Raw genomic sequence first — 20,955 nt, forward strand, 5'->3', positions numbered from 1 at the left:
CAAGTTGGCACCATCATTGCGCTCTTCCCGGGTGAGGTACATCAGTCGCCAGCTTCTGGAAGGCCGCTCATGCTGGCTGCTGGCTACACACGGTAGCCCATGGCAACCCACTGCCACAGGGGCTGCAGCATACCCCATTGCCGGCAACCCATGGCAGCCCAGCTCCAGGTCGAGCTGCTGTTCAGCATCTTAGCTGTGGAGGGCAGTAACACTGGCCCTCATATGTGGGATCCGAACCGGGGCCCTCTGGCGTTTTAATGCTGATGGACTAGAAGGAAAAAATAAAATGTATTTTCAGTTTATATTTCATTGCAAAAAATGAAAAATATAAAGTGTCATTGAAACAAAATTTACGTTAGACATGCTTTTGCACAGCAGTGCAGCATTAAACTTCACTGGAAGTTTAAGGGGGGCATTTCATAAATACCTTAATTTAAAAAGAAAAAAAAATAGCATTTAATCTTATACAAGTCACCTATAAGTTAGAAAATATTATTTTGGGGGTTATTTTATGCCTCTAAATAATATATTTTTTATTTAGTCAGTTAGTTGTTTTTATGAGTTCATTTGAGCGAAACTGACAACATATGCCAGGGAGTAAGATCTCAAATACTCCCTATGCATATCTTTATTATAAATCACAATTAGAGTGTTCTGTGAACATTTTAAAAGAGCCAGTGTAAATCTCTAGAATCCTTTGTTTTATTCTGACTATTTAATTCTGTAGCTTACATTCTATTAGGTTGGTTTACAAATCAAAGGACATATGCATTTCTTTTTTTTTACTTTAGGGAACTTTTAAATGCATTATTGAAGTGACAATGAAATATGACATAGTGCTGATTTCCTCAGTTCTATCATATCCCCCTGTAAAGTAAAAATTTTTTCTGAATATAACAAGCCATACTGTTAGTCATTCTAAAAGCCTATCCTGAGCAACCAAAACTTATGCCAGTCTTTTAACTTATATTTACATGTTAAATAATATATAAAATAAATGTATACACATATTTGTGTATATTATTTATAACACATATTTAAATCCAGCCATCAATTTTCAACAAAACACAAAGAAAATGTTTTTGTGATGGATTATTTCTTCAGTAGATCCTTAATTGGCCATGTAATTAATTACCTTTTATCAGGCTCAAATATGAATGATATTTAGTAAACTGGAGCTGAAATCCATATCTGAACAAGTTCCTGCAGCTAATTAGAGATGTGGAAAATGGCCTGAGCCATGATTTTCTGGTTTGAAATCAAGCATGTTTTTATAAATTAATAAGTAAATGCTTTCATAAACACACAGTTGAATTCTTATGATTGTTGACGTTGCATACTTCTGACTTCTAGGTAAATTATGACCACAAACATACCATCACTAATTGGAAGGAAAAAAAAAGTAAAGAAAAATTAAACCCCAAAGTTTCCTGGGGCCTTGGGGTTTGTCCTGGGTCTGCACTTTAATCTGTAACTCTTGAAGCTGATATAAATTGTACCTTTTTTTGTTCTTAGAGGAAAAGGTGGGACAGTGGATTAATAGGATTTTGTTGCACTATTGGATACAGTACCTCTTCATTTTTTTTTTAACTTGATGTTCCTCTTTGTAAAATATGTGACATTGCTTATAGGTAAATAATTATAAAATACATTGTGGTCATTAGAAGCAAAGTTTAAATGAGGAAAATAAGAGAAGCCTTCTTGTACCAACAGATTGTCAAGGATTTTATACTATTTCTTGATATATTAAAACTAAAGAACTTTAAAAACTAAAAAAGTCATACAGTATATTTGGAAGTTATTTTCAGCAAATAATTGCTTTGAAAAAATAGATCTATAACTTTATTGAAGGAAGGAGTTAAAATTATTAACTAAGGGAAAACTTTCTTTGGGCTATTGTCATTTCAGTCTCAAAAAAGATAAAAAGTTGAGGTTACTGAAATACGTTTTCATTTTTTAATATGTAAAAAAATGGTGGTTACTTGCCTGTCCTTGAGTAGCTTGTTACAAGCGTAAGTATATAGTGAGTAAATTGGCAATAAAAGTAAATTGTTGAAAGAACGGAAAAAATAAGAAAATATTCCCCATATGCAACTGAACCCTATTAATTAGAATAGAATTAGTATCTACAATATTTAATTACCTACTGTATGCCTATTTTCTAAGTAACATGATGCTAATTCTTATTTCTACTATGCCAAATGCAGAGTCTTAGATGAAAATAAATTAGAACTGGTACAAATGCCTATATATGTATATATAAGTAAATTTGAGGCATAATTATTTTATTTATGACTGCTAAAAAGTGTTGTTCCTTCTGTTACACTTTCTGAACATAAAATAAATGCAAGATTTAATATCACTAGAGAAAATGTATTTGTAGAACTTAATAGGAAAATATTCATTCATCATGTATATAATTTTGATTTAGGAAATGAACTGATAACTCCAAAGGTAGAGAAAATAAGTTGCATCATAGTCTGTTGGTATATTTGTTTGATAATTAGCAGTAAGTGATTCAAATGGTAACAAAGCAGAACATAACCTATTAAAGCAGGTTTTCTTCATGGAAAAATTAAATTTCACTCAAAATATACATAAAACTCATCTCTGTGAATTTAATGTCTGTATTTGAGGCACTGTGTAAAAATGATTGTCATAAACGTCATTGTCATTTCAGAGTATCTGACTGTGTTCTCTCAGATGATTGCATTCCATGACCCGGAGCTGAGCAATCATCTCAATGAGATTGGATTTATTCCAGATGTAAGTACTTGGTGCATTAATTAACATGAAATAAAAAATAAAGCAGAAATTGGCAGCACAAAGAGTGCTGTTTTTAGTTTTGTTGTCATAAGAAGTACATATCAGAACAAGTTCCTGCTGCTAATTACAGCCTTCTGTTATAACGCCTGTGTGACTACCTTCCATGGTCTTAAGTAAAGGGAGAGTGTCTTATTTTTTTTAACATACTTGATACTATCAAATTATTTTGACAAACCGATCAATGTTACTGTTACATGAAACTGTGCTGTGGGTTTTCACTTGGATTTTATGATCCTTGGGCCTATTTTTTAAGAAGTTATGAAATTTGAACTTCATGAATTCTTAAGTAGCTTCTTCTGTGTTTTGCTTGCTTGGTATGTTACCTGGGGAGCTTTACGAGATTTTGCCTTACTTTATAGGCATCTCCGTAGCCCATATTAAGCTAAAAGTCAGTTGACTTGAAAAGGTTAGCAGGGTATGGCTTAGCCTGTTACTCATCTGTGGAATCAAGCCTCTTTTCAGGGGAAGCTGGAATAGAGTATCATGTGTTTTTATAAACCTCAAAAATGCTTTTTGAGATGGAGATCTCCTTACTCCCTCTTAACCTTCTTTGTTTCCTCATCATGCCTTTCCTCTTAAGGCTTATATCCAGAGACCGGCATATCCATGGTCAAGATTAAGGGTGAAAAGTGTTTATATTAATATTCCATTAATACGTTTAAATTGTTAACAGTAACACAGTACAAATACTTGTAGAGTGCTTTGAAGTTAAAAATACTTTCATAAATGTTATTTCATTTAATTTTCAAAACTAATCTATATGGTGTATGAAGCAGATAATTTCAGTGTTTAATAGATAAGAAATTTAGTGTTTGTGAAGATAACAAAATTAGTCACAAAACTCAAAATTTAATTTACATCATTTGACAACCCTCTGCAGCCAGTCTGGTCCATCTTCCATTGGGAGAACTGAGATTAAAACATAGGTGTACTCACTCCTAGTTCATTACTCATTGCTGTAACTCGCTGTGATGTGATCATCAGGCCTAAAGCAACCACCCTTAACATATTCACTGTCATTTGCTCCTAGGGTTATGGAGAAATACCTTTTATTTGAATACATGGTTTATTCAGTGAGGGCTCCAAAAGAATATGATGTACACAGATTACAAAACAAACGTGTAAAATAAGGACAAGCCCCATTATAATTATGGACACAGATGAAAAACTTTGTAAAAAATTTAACCAGTATACATATTTTCTTATAAAGTATTCATTTTTATATAGCCCTAACTTTCATGTTTTACATTATAAATGTGAGGTATAATACAAGACAATATTATATTAAATCTTATGGTTATACTTGAAGAAATTAGAGAGATACCAACTGCCGAGTTGGTAATGGTGTTAGATTTTGAGGAAAAAAATATTAATAACTAAGATAGAGACTACAAGAATGGATAATTACTTTTGAAATTTTTTCTTGAAAGTACCTAGTTGTGTTCAGTGCTGAACAGAAAAGTACATTGGTTCAGTCAATGTTATAGATTGACAGAAAACATTTATGTAGAAAAATATGTATAAAATTATAACGACAGTCTATTAAATCCTTAGACATATTCATGAATATAGATGGTATTAAGAAAGGAATCACAAAAGGAAAAATAATTTATCTCTGCTTTAGTTATTCATAAAAATGGAATTCTGAATGGTGGAATAAGCAGTGGTGAATAAAAAACATCTTTAAAACACAATAATGTGAGCACATATCAAGTGTTTACTGTGTGCCAAGCACTGTTCCACCCTCTTTAAACAAACCACTCACCTAATCCTCAAAAGTCTGTAAATCTAATTAAACAATGATAAAACAATATGTAAAATTGATTTGGGAAAAGCTAATAGCAAGATGGAAATAAAGTTCTAGATAACAGTGACATAAAAGGTAAGAGTAGATGGGACCTCAGCGACCCACATTAGTGTTCTAATGTTTTTTTTCATTGTTTGTGGGTAAAGTTAATACGCTCATTTTAATCAGACATCAATTCAGGGATCCTTTCAGATCTGGGACTTGATTTTACCCTCCTTAAAAGCTACAAAATGAGCCTGTTACTGTTTCGTGGACACTGGCAGAAAACACAAGGCTCCTGGGTCTGAGACAGAGGACTTGATTAATCACAGCACAGCAAGCAGCATGGCCGTGAGCATGTTTGTGTTGGTTCCCCTTGCCCCCAAGTCCTATGGAGACAAAGTAGGAGTTCAGGTGGTACCTGCATATGCAATGGATTACATTATGGGAGAGAAGCCCTGAGCTTAGGGAATTTGAGTGTTTTAAAAATTTGCAGTAAGCACCCCTTCCCTTTGCCCTGGAGAGAGAAAAACATGATCTTTTTCTTTCAAGGCTGTAAGGAAACCTGTCTTTGTTGCATAGAGAGATTCTGTTTTCCAAAGCTGTTTTTATACAATCGTATTTGAAAAGATAATCCAGAAGAAAGGGCAGTCAGTGTCTCTGCTCTGAAGAAATGCAGAAGTACAAGAATGCATATTAAAATTTTCATGGTAATCACTAAGAGAATCGAAAGAGAATTTATAACTTTTAAACCAATAGAAGGAGTGTATGTGGAACAAAGGAAAAAGTTAGCCAATCCTGTAAAAACAGAAAGAACATAGAACAAGAACATAAGCTAGTTAGATTGCCTTATAAAGGAAATTTTCAGATACTTTTAAAACTGTATCTATATGCTGTATATAAAAGGTAAACATAAAAATGTAAAGATATTGGCCAAAAAGGAGATAAACATATGTCAGGTAAATATTAACCAAAAGAAAATTAATACAGCAATATTAATATAAACCAATAAAACAAAAACACAAAACAGACACCTTCATATGTGGAATTTGGTATGTGACAGAGACTGCTCTATAAATCAATTAGAAAAGAAAGGATTATTGAATAAATAGCCCTGATACAATTAGGTAACTCTATGGAGAGGAGATGGGACTCCAAGCTCAATCCCACACCATACATAAAAATAAATTCTAGATTGACTAGAAGATGTCAGTGTGGAATGTCATGTTTATCATTCCTTTCTAGAAAGGAATTCTTACAGAAATTATAGGAAGTGCAACATAAATTTTAAAAAGACAGAATTTGAATTGAGTGCTACAAAGGAGCCTTCCATTCTGTTGATAATACATCATTTTGATTTTAGTTTTTTTGAAGCAATTGTGGCAAAATGTTTGTTAAATCTGGGTGGAATATACATTGGTGTTTGTTAAATGTGCTGTCACACAAGGTGAGTTAATTCTCCAATAATCCAGTAATTTTGATAGAATGTCTTTATTGTATTTATGCTTCACTGTTATGATCCCCTCCTATAATTACTGGGGTATTTTTGTGTAACTTCTTGTAAAAACTCCTCAATACCAGCATTACTATTAAAGTAACATTGATTTTTTTATATCTAGTGTTGCTAGCCTCATGAGACATTCAGAAGTCCTGTGGGATGGGGGACGGTTTTGTGTGGGATGAGAATGCTCAGTACAGGGCACATTCTGAGCATCCCTGCCTCCCAACCCCCACACTGACTGCTGGCAGTAGCCCCCTAATCATTGTGACAATGAAATGCTTGCATGTGTTTCTGAAAAACGATTCTACATATTGTTCCAAACACCCTCTAGGGAATGGTTCTGTCCCTACTGAAAATCCTAGAATAAACAAAGAGAAATGAAGGGATTGAAAGTATATCTGAACTTGGAGAAAATTCCCTTTTCTACAACTATCTTCTTATCACAGAGAATGGGCAAATGAAAGATACTTAACAAAGACAGTTAAATTGTTAATAAGAAGATTGTTTTTTGAAAATCTTTTGTGTTTTGTTTTTTATTGTTTTGTTAGCCTGTTCCTCCAGTCTGTAGATCATATGAAAATGTTGAAACTTTTGAAATTTAATTTTGAAAATAGATTTCATTTTTTAATGTAGAGATTGTTGACAACAGTGTGAGAGTGTGATGAAAGTGAGGGTGTAGTGAAATGGAGAATTTTTTTAACATTTTTCTTACTCTATAATCACATATTTTTAGTAACATTTCATTAGTTTTTATGTGCAGAGCTCCTTTTTTCCCCCCCTGAATTATTGTCTTCATTGCCTACCTTTAAAACAATTGTTTAGGGGACTTTCTGTACCTCTAACAACACAAGTGATAATTCATCAAGGGGAAGGGGAGGCACTTTGGTGATAAGATCCCAAACTAAGTTACCTGCTCAGTAAATAATCATATCCACCTAAGCCCTCATTAGTCTTCCGTCATTGAAATGCAGGCTCTCATTGCAGGAAAGATTGCGTCTTCTGGCTGCTTTCCATTTGCTCTGGGTCACAGAACTCTGAATAGTGAACACTGCTGAAGCTTGCATAGTTCGGAATATTGTGCACTGATGTGATGCTTAGATTGTATATGTCATGGTTGTTATGTGATTTACATATAAATAGGGTGAGTAATGTGTATTTGGCAAAATTGAGGCCAGGGTGATTTCTATCATTTTTGTCTTGGTGTATGTTTCTGCCTCTGAAAATATACTAGTCCTTTGAAATAGGAACAGGAAAGTATCCTTCTTCATTCTTGAAGAGACTTTTCCTAAAATGCTACAAATACCATTCAGCATGCAAATTATGAAGAGTCAGGTGGCCCTTAAGAGAAATGATAAGGACAGTATCTCAGTACTCTCATGTGCTTTATGAACCTACTGTCACTGCCAAAGATAAAGCTAACAAATTCAGCGATGAGCAAGTATGCTGGCGAAGTCCTTGTCCTTTAACTTCAGTCTTAATGGATGCCTAGACTACTGATTTTTTCATTGCTTAAAAGCTGACCACTATCGTTTTCAAAATTTATATTCATCTGAGTTTGTACTAACAGAAAATGTGAAAGGATTGCTCAGAAATGTGTATGTATGTATTTGTTTGTCTTGTTTATTCGTTTGTTCATTCATTGCTGGCCTTCATGTTATTGTTACATAAAGCAATTTTAGATTTTAATCTGAAGAGGAGACCGCTGACAGTGAACGAGCTTTACAGATTTTATCAAGATGCGGTTACAGGACACATTAGGAAAGTGCACCTTATTTAAAATCTTCCATAACAGGAGTCCCCACTAACCTGTCCTAGTCCGCCTGCAGAGAGTCAGCATCTGTCCTGTCTGCTGCTGCTCTGGTGTCCCTGACATTAGTCCTCACCCCATTCCACTGACCTTGGATTCTTTAAGGCTCTTGAGTACCTATGGCTTATTGAGCTCTCTTTCTTACAATAGAGCTTAATTACCTTTCAGAAAGGCCCCATATCTTAGAAACCAAAGGCCTATTAATTCTACGGAGATGATAAAGTAATATTTTGATGCCGTTTTTCTAAGAACATATACATTAAATATCCAAATTTCCTGATTCAGTGACTCCTCACTTGAATGAATCCCCCCACTGTTTCCAATCTAATGTATACATCCTTATACTGGTTGAGACATAAGTGGAAGTGAAGTATAGCATTATACAGTGGTTCTCGAACTTTTTGGTCTTAACACCCCTTTACATTTTTTTAAATTATCAAGGATCCGAAGGAGTTTTTGTTTGTGTGGGTTATATCTGTCAATTTTTACTGAGACATTTAAAAAGATTTATGTATTTAAAATGACAATAATAAAACTATTGTATGCTAAACAAAATACATTTTTCTGAAAAAATAATTGCTCTCCAAAACAAAAAATACAAGGTCTGACAATTCGAGAACTCATCCTAGAAAAAGTGCTACATACCTCATTGCTGAATATCACTACAGTCACCTTGGAAGTACTCCCTTTGGGAAGCTATGCACCATGCCAGCACCTAGTCCATCCTTCAAAGCAATTCTGGAACTCTTTTTTCTGGAATGGCCATGAGGGCTGTCATCGTATTACGCTTGATGTCCTGAATGTCATCAAAATGTCTTTCTTTCAATATTTCCTTTATCTTTGGGTGAAGAAAGAAGTCATTGGGGACCAGATCAGGTGAGCAGGGAGGGTGTTCCAATACAGCTATTTGTTAACTGGTTAAAAACTCCCTCACAGACAGTGCCGTGTGAGCTGGTGCATTGTTGTGATGCAAGAGCCATGAATTGTTTGCAAAAAGTTCAGGTTGTTTTCGTCTAAGTTTTTCGTGCAGCCTTTTCAGCACTTCCGAATAGTAAACTTGGTTAACTGTTTGTCCAATTGGTACAAATTCATAATGAATAATCCCTCTGATATCAAAAAAGGTTAGCAACATCGTTGCAACAAGTTCTCAAACTTAATTGTCAGACCCTGTAATGAAAAAGTGATATTGTCTTATATTTTTGCAATCTCTACTTAATAGAAGAAAGCTGGATTTTCTACTGCTTCAGAATTCAGCCTGTTGGGATACATTGTTTTGGCTGAAGTGTATGTGGAAAATCTGGCTTTACACAGACATGTAGTTGCATAGGCCTTTTCAGACAGTGGTAGTTTCTTAAAGCTCATTTGCAATGTACAATCTAAAGTCATATCAATGAAATTTTCATACTCTGTTACACTCAAATCCATCAGTTTATCTTGTACTTTGAATGGCTCTTTTACTCGTGCGTACTTTTGTAATGTCATGCATTGATTATTTGGGAAAGATTTGTTCACTGAATTATGTAGATCTTTCAACTATGAAACATTTCATTATACAATATCAACAAAATCACATTCATTCGTATCACCATTGATCTCATCCAGAAAGTCATTAAGCATTGGGAAAGCTGCCAAGCTCAGTGGCAGGTACACTTTTCCAAAATTTCAATCTTCATCTATCAGCTAGAAATTTTTCTTGAAGTGATAGGCTCACTTCATTTATTTTTTTTAGAAATGTCTGCCAAATATTCAAGCCTGAAAAAATTCATTCTTTTATATGTCATTCTTTCAAGTAAAAAGTGCTATTTCTAGGAAAAGTACCCACATTGACTCACAGCTCAAATGATTGTCCAAGGGCTTGTTTTCAAGACAACCAACCATTGTACTTCAGTGCACAACACAAGTGCCTTACACAGTCTTCCCATTTTGTCTCATGAAAGATCTTAGTAACATGCATTTGTTTTACTTCTTCACAAGGATATGACTTTAGCGCCACTGCCTTGATTTCTGATAAGGTGCCAACAGTTTTATCCACCAGTGTTTTTTGCACCATTAGCACAAATGTTAATATAATAAAAAAAGAGCAAAAAATACCTTAGTGTTGTTATGAAAATAGCTTTGAATTCGTGGATCCGTGAAAGCTCTTGAAGAGCTCCAGGAATCTGTGACCACGATTTAAGAAAGCTGGTATAGAGAGTAAGCATTCTCTATACGCTGGTGTCAAATGGACCAGGGTTCTAATCCTGACTCTTCAGCTTACTAGCTAAATACTTAAGTTAGTTTCTCTTATCCACAGTCCTCTTATTGTTAATGTTGATTATAATAAATCTTACCTCATAGGATTATTTTGATGATTAAATGAGATAATACATATGACCTGTTCAACACTATTCCAAATACACAGTGTTAAGGGGTTAACTATTATTGGCAGTGTTTGACTTACCAGAGGCTGATCATATTGCACTATTTATTTGGTTATATTAATATGGTTTACATTTAGAAAAGCATTATATCACAAGCTATAATGGATATATTACTTTGCTTCCACCGTTAATGAATACTTTGCCAGAGGAGATATGATACTAATACCAATAAAGACTTTCTTGTTTGTCTGAGTTGGTAAGATTGCCACTCACCACTTTAAATTCCAGCCTTTTTTATTTGCTTGTTTAAGATACTTTTCCATCTCTCAGAAAGTGCTTTATAGTGTTTTACAGTCTTTTATGCAAAGTAAATTACATTTAATTTTCTTTTTGAAAATTATGAATTTTTTTTTTAATTCAATGAGATAATTGAAATGTACTCTGGAAGTGTAGCTAATTCTTCCCAAAAGTCTTAATGGATCTCAGAACCATTAAATTGTCCAACTGATTTTATTATTAATTTCTACTTTATAGTTTTTTTAGTTCAATATTATAAGTCAAGAATAAGAGAAAGATATTTATGCAGTTAACTTATTTTTTTATTTCATTCCTTTTTTTAGTTTTAGGAAAATCATTATTTTGCAGAAGATGTAATTAATATAACCTTTGATGTATAAGGAAAATAAAACTAACCATTATAATTATTTTTATATGTTTAAGTCCTTTTTTGAATAATTTGTAGAATTAGTAAAAAGGCATAGTAAAAAGTACCTTTGTTAAAAATTTCAGTAAGAATTTAAACATAGCAAACTGAAAATGTTATTATATATATTCCTCTTTTTGAAAGTAGATATATGTGAACTGATCAATAAATATCCTTTGAACTTACTGTTCATCTTCATGCATAAACCCGGAGCATACCTATCTTGTAAATACTGATTCCAGATTTCAGATACATCTCTAACAGGTTTTGGCTTATTTCTGGTTCTTCTTATACTTGAGTGGTCAAAACAAAACATTGATTGACAGGGCTTATAACTTTGTTGGAAAAACTTTTTTTGTCCCATAATTGTAAAATATTTTCATATTTAGATTTATGGACACAAATTAGAATGATAAAACTAATGATTTTTTTTCCTTCTAATCAATGTATTTCCTTCGAATCACTTTGTAAACACACCTAACTTTGGCATTTGTCCACTAAAATTGTATAAAATTTTGTTGCAGAAATAAATCAGAGATTACTCTCAACATCTTTATAAACAGGATGGTCCAGGTTTATGTTGCAAAATATTGTGTGATGAGGTCTTTCTCATTGAATGGCTAACTTATTGTTTACTCTGATTCTTGTATGTGAGGGAATTCATCTAAGATATCATCTGAACACTCACACTTTGACACTTCTTTTCTTTTTACCTTCTACCCCTACCCTCCTTAATTGTTAGATGGCTTTATGAGGTTACTTCAGAACTTTGGGTTGTTAAAATACTTTGCTATTATAAAAGTTTCTAGGTTGTTCTTAAGGATGATAATTATAACTCCTACACTGATGTCTGATATGTACCACATCCTCTGCCAGATGCTTTAGATCCATTAACTAATATTCACAAGTATCCTAAAGGTTGGAAGAGATATGTAACTACCAGATCACGAAGTCCAGAGTTTCAAGTTTTATGAAAATCTATGAATGGTCTCTACTGCTTTGAAAACATGCTGGTTTTTAGGCATCCTTTTCTGGAATGGCTAGATGTACATTTTCCTAATGCAGGGAACCATTGCAAGGCATCAAACTAATGATCAATATGTTCTTTACAGAGGTGGCTGATATTGATTTAAATGTAAAAATAACATTTAACTTGAGATAAACAGAAAATATAGTGTGCTCTCAAAAAGGTAGATTAAGAAAGTCCATCAGAAGGAACTCCCTTTTATAATAATTTTGTAATAATAATTATATGTATATACAGAGAGAGCACACAATATGCTTGTAAATAAAAATCCATTTGACAAGAGATTCATCTAGAGTTTATAAGAAATATTTCTTTTTTTAATCATTTTTATATATTGACAAGTTTTTGAGTCATAATTTTCTGCTCTTCACAATCAAATTAACGAGCCCCCTGCCTTTGTTTCTCCTATTGATATTTCTAATTTTAACATTACCAGCCCACAGGGAAAGACCTCATAAAATCATTATTCTTTCTTGATATTGCTAGGGGGCAGTATTTACTCAGCTGACTCTTAGTACACTAGCACTAGGCCAAATCAAGCACTCATAATTTCATGATCTGGAGAAAATAGTCAAAGCATGTATGATTTCTTTTCATTGGGTTTCAGTTTCTAACTTTAAATCAGAAAATAGCTGATAATGTCTGTAACTTGATAAGATATTTTTATATATTTTTATATTTGGAATAAAATATTTCATTATGTAATTGCTATTTTAAAAATTAAATGCTAAACCAGCCTAGTATTCAATATTATCTTTTTTTGCTGGGTTTTTTTTGTGTCTAAGACTATATTATGAAGATGTACCAATATCCTAAGAAATTATTTAAGATGAAGCTATAAGTTAAGATTTTAAAAGGGAGAAATATAGAAAGAATAAGTAACAGGCATTACAGTCTCACAGAACAAATTACCATTTATTTATCTCACTTTAGTTGGTAAGAGGCAACTGGTGTTGACGAGCACCTAGGAGTTGTTATATTAAAGAAATTAATTCAACTTGAATTAGTTATTTTCAAATATCATTGAATATGCTTTATTTCATTTATTTTTAATGACTTTTTCATAATTTTCAAAGTATTGGTATATAATTTAAAATTTCAAGTTCGTTTTTTTCAATACTTTGACTATTTAATATGAAGGATTTTTTTAATGTATTAACTAAGGAAGATTAACTAGTTTTCTCATTATTTGATATTTTTTGAAAACTTCTCAAGAAATTGTATAAGCTCAGGACTGGTGGATCTTTTAATCTATCCCTTTTGGTTATCTTCATTATTTCCTTCATTATCTCAACATATTTGAGTGCCTGTTATATGTCAGGCATTCTCCTAGACCCCAGGTACGTCAGTGAAAAAAAAAACAAAAACAGACACATCTCTGTCCTCGTGGGATCTATAATCTACTGGGGAATAAACCATAAAGAAGATAAGTATACTACATGATATGTTAGGTAGTGAGTGGTAAGTACTAAAGAGGAAATAAAAAACTAAAGCAGCAAGATGGTAAGTGCTGAGGTAAAGGAGGAATTGAATTTTATATAAGGTAGCCTAGGAAAGCCTCACAGAAAAAGTGACTTTTGAAAAATTGCCTTAAGGAACTGAGGAAGAGAGCAATCCAAGCAGGAGCAATAGCAAGTGCCACAGCCCTGAGGTAGAAGCATGACAGGCATGTGCAAGGAGCAGCCAGGAGACAGTGTGACGAGCCCAGTGACCAAGGAGATGAGGTCAGGAGGTCATTGCAGGGCCAGATTACAGAGAGTCTTAGAGGGCAGGCTTAGCTTTCAGTGGCAGTGGCAGAAAGCCACTGGATGCTGTTAAGCAGAGTGACATATTCAGATGTAAACATTTTCACAAGATCACTCTGGCTTCTATGATAAGAGACACCCAGGGAGAGCAACAGTGGGATCTGGAAGACTAGTAATGGGCTTTTGTAAAATAATCTAGGCGAGAGATGATGGTGGCTTGAATCAGGAATTTAAGAGTAGGGGTGGTGAGAAGTTTTCATATTCTGGGTATATTTTGAAGATAAAGCCATCAGGACTGTTGGTGATAAGTGTACAATGCAGGGGGAAGAAGTGTCAAGAATGATTCCAGAATTTTTTACCTGAGCAATTGGAAGACTAGAGTTGCCCTCACCTGAGATTAGGAAGTCTATATTTGGAAGCACAGATTTTAGAAGAAGTCTCAGGGACTCAGTTTGGGACATGTCGTGTGTATAACAGACATACAAGTGAAGTTGTTGAGTAGGCATTTGGACATATGAGTTTGGAATTCTGGCAGAGGTCTGGATGGAGCTATAAATATGGGAGTTCCTACACTGTGTGTAATGAATTGGAGAAAGTGAGAAGAGGTCCAAGCATGAACTGAGGCACACCGATGTTTAAGTCAGGGAGGTGAAAAGGAACCAGCGAAAGAGAAGGCGCAGTCAGAAAGGGAAAGAAAGCCAGGTGGATGTGATGTCTCAGAAGCTCACTGAGGGGAAAGCATGTTTTGAGGAGATGCGAGTAGTCAACCCTGTCAAACTCTGCTGAGAATTAGAATTGGCCGTTAGATTTAGCAATATGGAAATTTTCGATGACCAAGAGCAGTTTGGGTGGTAAGGTCGAAGGCAAGACCCTAACTGGAGTGGACTGAGAGAACCTTTACTGAACATCTACTGCTCTTTACGAAGTGTAGGCCCTCACCGGCTGGAACTGTGCTTTGTTCTCTGCTACATCCTATCAGTCAGGCGGAGAGCGTAAATTCTCCCTTACTCCACCTTTTGTTCCTTACAGACCTCCACCAAATTTTATTTTATCTCCTTTGTTAACATATTAGCTATAACTCTGTTGTGTCTTCTTATTGATTTCTTTAGGATTTATACAGCGGTCTTCCACCAAATTGTATGAGGCCCACTCACATTAGAGGGGTAACCTGCTTCACATGTTGATTTCATCCAGAAACACCCTCCCAGACACACCCAGAATAATGTTTAAATATCTGGGCACCCCCGTGGCTCAGGCAGGTTGACACATAAAATTACCCATCACAGAACCATTGTGATTATTGATTGACATGGTTGCCTTTCAATCTGCCATTGGTTATTTTTATCCTATTTGCCACATCAATTCTTTGTTTCCTTTTTTCTTTTTTTCCATTTTATCTGCCTTCTTTGGATTCATTGGATATTTTTTGTGTGTGATTCTATTTTATCTCCTTTGTTAGCATATTAGCTATAACTCTTTGTTGTGTCTTCTTATTGATTTTTTTAAGGATTTATACAGTGGTCCATAAATGGGCAATTTTGCCTCCCAGAGATTTTTGGCAATGTCTAGAGACATTTTTGACAAGAGAAGGCGAGTGCTCCTGGCATCTAGTAGGTAGAGGCTGGGTTGCTACAAGAAATCTTAAAAATGCCAAGTGCAATGACCACCACCCCACTCCTGCCAGAAAGAGTTGTCCAACCCAAAACGTGATTAGTTTTGAGGTCAAGAAATTATGGTTTATACTACACTTCAAGTTTTTAACAGTCTGCTTTCAAGTAATATTTTACCACTTCACGTGTATTATAAATACAACAGCATTTGTTATTGTTGTCCTACATTTTATTCTACGTGTTATAAGCCCCACAATGAATTATTTTTTGCCTTAAGAGTCAAGTTTTTAAGACTTTATTTTTAAATAAAAGTATTTTGTATTTAACAACATATTTATAATTCCCAAGTCTCTTTACTCTTCTGTGTACATCCAGATTTTCATCTCATAATTTTCCTTCTCCCTAAAGGATTTCCTTCAGCAGTTCTTGTAGTGCGGAAACTGCTGGTGATGAATTCTATCAGCTTCTGTATGTGCAAAAGTTTATTTTACCTTTGTTTCTGAATGGTATTTTTGCTAGGCATACAATCTAAGTTGAAAGATTTGGGTTTCTTTTTAATACTTGAAATTTTTGCTCCACTGTCATTTGTTGTTCACTGTTTTCAACAAGAAAACATTCTTCTCATTGATGGTTTTTTTTTCCTCTAGCTACATTGTAAGATTTTTCTCTTTACCACAGAATTTTGAGAAATTGGAGCATTATGTGCTTTAGTGTAGTTTTCTTCATGGTTCTTGTGCTTCTGGTTCTTGAGATTTGGGAATCTGTTAGCATATAGTTTTCTTCAAATTAGGAAAATGTTCAGCTGTTATTTCTTCAAATATTTTTTTAGCTCCCTCTTTTAACTCCTCTCCTTTGGAGCCTCCAGTAACATATATTCAGCTGCTTGAAGTTGTTCACTGATGCACAAGACATGTTGGGTTTTTTTCTTTTTTTCTTTTCCTGTCTTTATTTTATTTTGGATTCTTTCTATTGCTTTGTTTTCAAGTTCACTAATCTTTTCTTCCTCAATGTCTGCTATGCTGTTAATCCCATTTAGTGTATTTTTTTATCTCAGACATATTTTTGATCTCTAGAATTTGATTTGATTTTTATTTTGTATCTGCTATATCTCTACTTAAAATGTTTGATCTTTCCTTCATATTTGAATATATGGAATACCGATATTAGAAGTATTTTAATGTCCTTGCCTACAATTACAAATATGTAGGTTAGTTTTGTATCCATTTTGATTGAATGATTTTGGCCCACATTTTTGGTCATTTTTCTTCCTGTTGCTTTGCACTGCTGGTATGTTTTATTGGTTTCTAGTGGGAATTTTACTTTGTTGGGTATTATATATTTTTATGTTCTTATAAGTACTCTTAAGCTTTATTTGGGGATGCAGTTAATTAACATTGAAAGAGTTTGATCCTTTTAAGGCTTGTTTTTAAGTTTTATTAAATGAGACCAGGACAGCATAATTTTAGAGCATAATTTTGCTCCATTACTAAGGCAACACCCTATGAGTATGCTGATACCTTGTTTATTACTGGGGATTTTTGTTTGTTTGTTTTGTTTGTTTGCTTTTCATCCTGGCCTGTGGTAAGATAAACTGTTCCTATTTTTGTGTCAGCCTGACAAGTTTTCCCTCTGATTCTTTCCCTGTTGTGTGTAGTTTCCTCATTACATATCCTCTTCAGTTTGTGGAAAAATGAATTGTTAACTAGTTGCTGAAATAATTTAGAAAGACTCCAAATGACAAACACTTGGCTTTGATCAGAGGGAAGAGGGAAATGTGATCGATTTCACATCCTTAAAAGAAATAAAAATTGAATATTAGTGTTGAAACTAATTTCTACTGACTTTATTTTTAAACTTAAATTAGGCTAAAGAGTTTGAATTTTATTATATTTTATTGTTTTTTACAGTCCATATTCTTTACGGTGAAGACAACTATGTTTGTACTCCTCAATTTTCCCATTTTTAATGTCACTTAAAAAGACTGTCTATGTATCAACATATATAAATGATGATCTTGTGGCGAGCAATGGGATTTATTTCACATATAGTACTTAGTTTTGAATATAGTATGATGTATTTTACTTATGGTTCTTGACTGGCATTTAGGTAGTATAAATACTAAATTGTGTGCAATGAAAAGATATATGCAATTCTACTCATAAATTCATAATTGAAAGGTACCGAAAGAATATGTCTAGACTTTATAGGTAGTACCAAAATCTTTGTTTAATAGTAGCTATGTTGGTGCTGAAAATAAAATAAAATTAGAGTTTTTTCAGATTTTTCCATATTATTGAATTTTTTTTAAGGTTTTATTGGGAAATTGGGGGAGGGGAACAGTGTTGGGGAATCAGGGAAGGGGAACAGACAAGTTGCTGTCCTTTTTGTCCTTCAGTCTAGTTGTGGAGGATGTCACTTCACTGGCCCATGTTGGTATTATCATTGCGCTCTTCCCAGGTGAGGCAGTCGCTTGCCAGCCATTGGATGGCTGCTCATGGCGGCTCACAGCAGCCCAGCTGCAGGTCGAGCTGTTGTTCACCATCTTAGCTGTAGAGGGCGCAGCATCACTGGCCCGTGTGGGATCCGAACCAGGGCCCTGCTGCTCAGAGCTGGCATCCAAAGCCAACTCTTAACTAACATGCCACTCAGCCGGCCCCATGCTATTGATTTTTGATATTTGCTGTTGACAAAAATTTTTACTCTACTTTTATAAATTAAGAATGATTTCTCACTTTCATAATCTTACAAAATTAAATTTTTGTGTGTGTGTGTGTGTGTGTGTGTGTTTATTCCTAGACAGTAAACTTAGGAAAATAAATTTGTCAATCAGCTAACAGACCAAATTATTTCATTCCTAGATGTTATGACTTTTAACCTGTTACGAAGCTTCCTATTAATTTAGAAAGCATATGCTTCAATACACCTTTTTTGAAACACTTTGGACATTAAGTATCATCTCATCCAGTCTAAAAATCATTTAGTAAGGGTAACTCAAATCTAATGAGGACCACTTAAATCTCAAAAATATTTTTGTACAACCTGAAAAGGACGCCCTTGAAATTAGCATGCTAGTATTGTGTTTGGATTAGGCATGGTCTTGAGTGTATCCCTGATGTATTGAAAACATTCTGTTGAATAATCCTTGGCATAAGGGTCATCTGTGGCATTTGTAATAGGTATCATTATTTAATAGAGTATATGCGATAATAATTATCATTATTTACATTCTCTTATATTTTAATCAATGGAGTAGACCAAAACATAGAATTTTCTTTACCATTATATTTATATGTAATAATTCTAATTCTCTTTTTTCTCCTCTTTACCCATCCATTTCCTGTACCCCTTTCTTTTTCCACTCATAGCTCTATGCCATCCCTTGGTTTCTCACCATGTTTACTCGTAAGTATAATTTTCCCTTTTCTCTTGATGTTGTATTAGCAAAAGGACAGCTCCATTCTTTCCCAGTACATTATATTTGATAGTACCAGCAGATTTCATTACATACGCATCCTTATGTAATTCTAAATTAATAGAGTTGGGTAGAAAAAAATTTCAATTGTTCTGACTGCTGAATATCAAAAAGAGTATCATGTAGGATGAAAAGCTATCTTACATGTTGTGACATTCATAAAGTCTCTGTCCTCTATCAATAAAGAAATTAACATTAACTATAGTATTTACATAAAGTTTTGGAAGGTAACTTTTATAGCCAAATCAGGCTTAATTTTTAGAGATTCTCTAATAACTAATATTTTTGTTATTTCCTTAACTAGAACCCCTCTAGAAATTACACAGATTATATGAATGTGTAATACTTTCATCAGTTACAAATACTAATACAGTGCTTATCCTGCTTCAATATATACACATGCTAAACGGAGTACATATTTGAAGTAGATTTTCATTCATTGGTCTTGAAAGGTATCTACAGTATTGTTAAATGAAAGAAAGAAAGCTGCAAAAAATAGAAAATTGCTAATTGGATTTTTTTATGTGAGTTTAATAAAGCAATTATTTAGAGTGCACAATAGAAATGAAACAGTACTAAATCTAAAATAATGGGGCTGGCCGAGTGGCTCAGTTGGTTAAGAGCTTACTCCAGAGTGCGAGCTCTGAGCAACAGGGTCGCCAGTTTGATTCCCAGCCTGAGCTGAGCTGCCGTTCAGCTGCCAACAGGTGGCAGGATGGCTCAGCTAAAACACACAAAAAAATGTAAAACAAAAAATAATAAAATAATACTAAAGTTCATCTAGGTAAATAAACTTATGAGAATAAATATAACTGGGAAATTCTAGGAAAAAATAGAAGGAACAACTATACCAAGATTCATAACGGAGGTTAGAAAATGTCATGTCTCTGACCAATCTGATTACCAATTTTTTAAGATGGCTTAAAAAGCAATATATTTACAAAGGCAAATAAACATTTTATAAAAACAGTTCGGTAGTATTTGTTCTTAAATAATAGTTTGACCCTAAGGTAATTGTCATATGTCTAGTAAAGCAGCTTGTTATTGTTTTAATTTTCATTATTTAGTTTTTTATTGTAATTATATTTTGTCATTTTACAGATGTATTTCCACTGCACAAAATTTTCCACCTCTGGGATACCTTGCTGCTTGGGAATTCCTCTTTCCCATTCTGTATTGGAGTAGCAATTCTTCAGCAGCTGCGGGACCGGCTTTTGGCTAATGGCTTTAATGAGTGCATCCTTCTCTTCTCTGATTTACCAGGTATAGATATATAAATAAATGGAATCACTAAATGAAGTTTATTATAAGTTAACGAGACATTCTTATAGCACTTTGCACAAGCAATCATCCAGCCCTCAGCATCTCTTCTGCTGGAGCCTAGTCATCACTCCCTGGATTCTCTCCCTTGAATACTGCCTCTTCTGCTGGCCCAGCATGGTAGACACAAAACTGGATCGTTCTAGATCACCATGGTTTACTTTCATGTCAGTGATGCCAGCACAAGGGCATAGGAGCTGGGAGCAGTGCCATATTTGCCTTTTTGCTTAGGACAGACCTGTTTATCTTTAGCTGATAGTAAGTAAAGACCACTTGGGAAGTTGTTTGAGAATCTTTGTTCATACAGAGATGTAATTGACGTGGAACCTTGCTCTCCCCTATCCATAGCTCCTTGATAACAATTTGACAGTTGCAGAAAAGGAAACACTGTTTTGGGAGGGCAAATCATACTCCAGGGAAACTCAGCATCATACACTGCATGATAGTAAGTTAAGCTGTACATTGTATTCACAAGTGAGAAACTTGTAAATCTAGGAGTTGAAAGCTTACGTATAGAATGCAACTATGGTCTAAGCTTTGATGCTATGGTTGAAAAGATGAAAGTAACATGGTTACCTAGGATATAGCAATCTATGGAAGAAAAAAACTAAACTATATTTTATAGAAACCAAAGTGTTTTTCAGGTAGAAGAATTGTATTTTCTTCCAACAGAATTTCATTGTCACCAACCCTTCTGTTGAGTTTATTGCTGTTCTTTATATTTTTAGGCAGGCAAAAGTGATTACTGATTATAAACACACTTAAAATCATCCAAGAGATAAATCTGCCTAAAAACCA

The 20,955-nt window shown here is 34.1% G+C and overlaps 1 protein-coding gene across 1 annotated transcript in view; it reads left to right on the forward strand.

Annotated features, from left to right (window-relative positions):
- Nucleotides 1–20,955, forward strand: part of TBCK (TBC1 domain containing kinase) — a gene marked incomplete at its 5' end in the record, with an annotated part of 125,268 nt that overhangs the window by 28,322 nt on the left and 75,991 nt on the right. The window contains 3 exons of the mRNA XM_019630093.1: nt 2,681–2,766; nt 18,731–18,767; nt 19,939–20,100. Of these exons, the coding sequence (XP_019485638.1) occupies nt 2,681–2,766; nt 18,731–18,767; nt 19,939–20,100 (285 nt within the window). The remainder of the gene's footprint in view (nt 1–2,680; nt 2,767–18,730; nt 18,768–19,938; nt 20,101–20,955) is intronic.

The sequence above is a fragment of the Hipposideros armiger genome, unplaced genomic scaffold (assembly GCF_001890085.2).
Source record: "Hipposideros armiger isolate ML-2016 unplaced genomic scaffold, ASM189008v1 scaffold_892, whole genome shotgun sequence".
Lineage (NCBI taxonomy): Eukaryota > Metazoa > Chordata > Mammalia > Chiroptera > Hipposideridae > Hipposideros > Hipposideros armiger.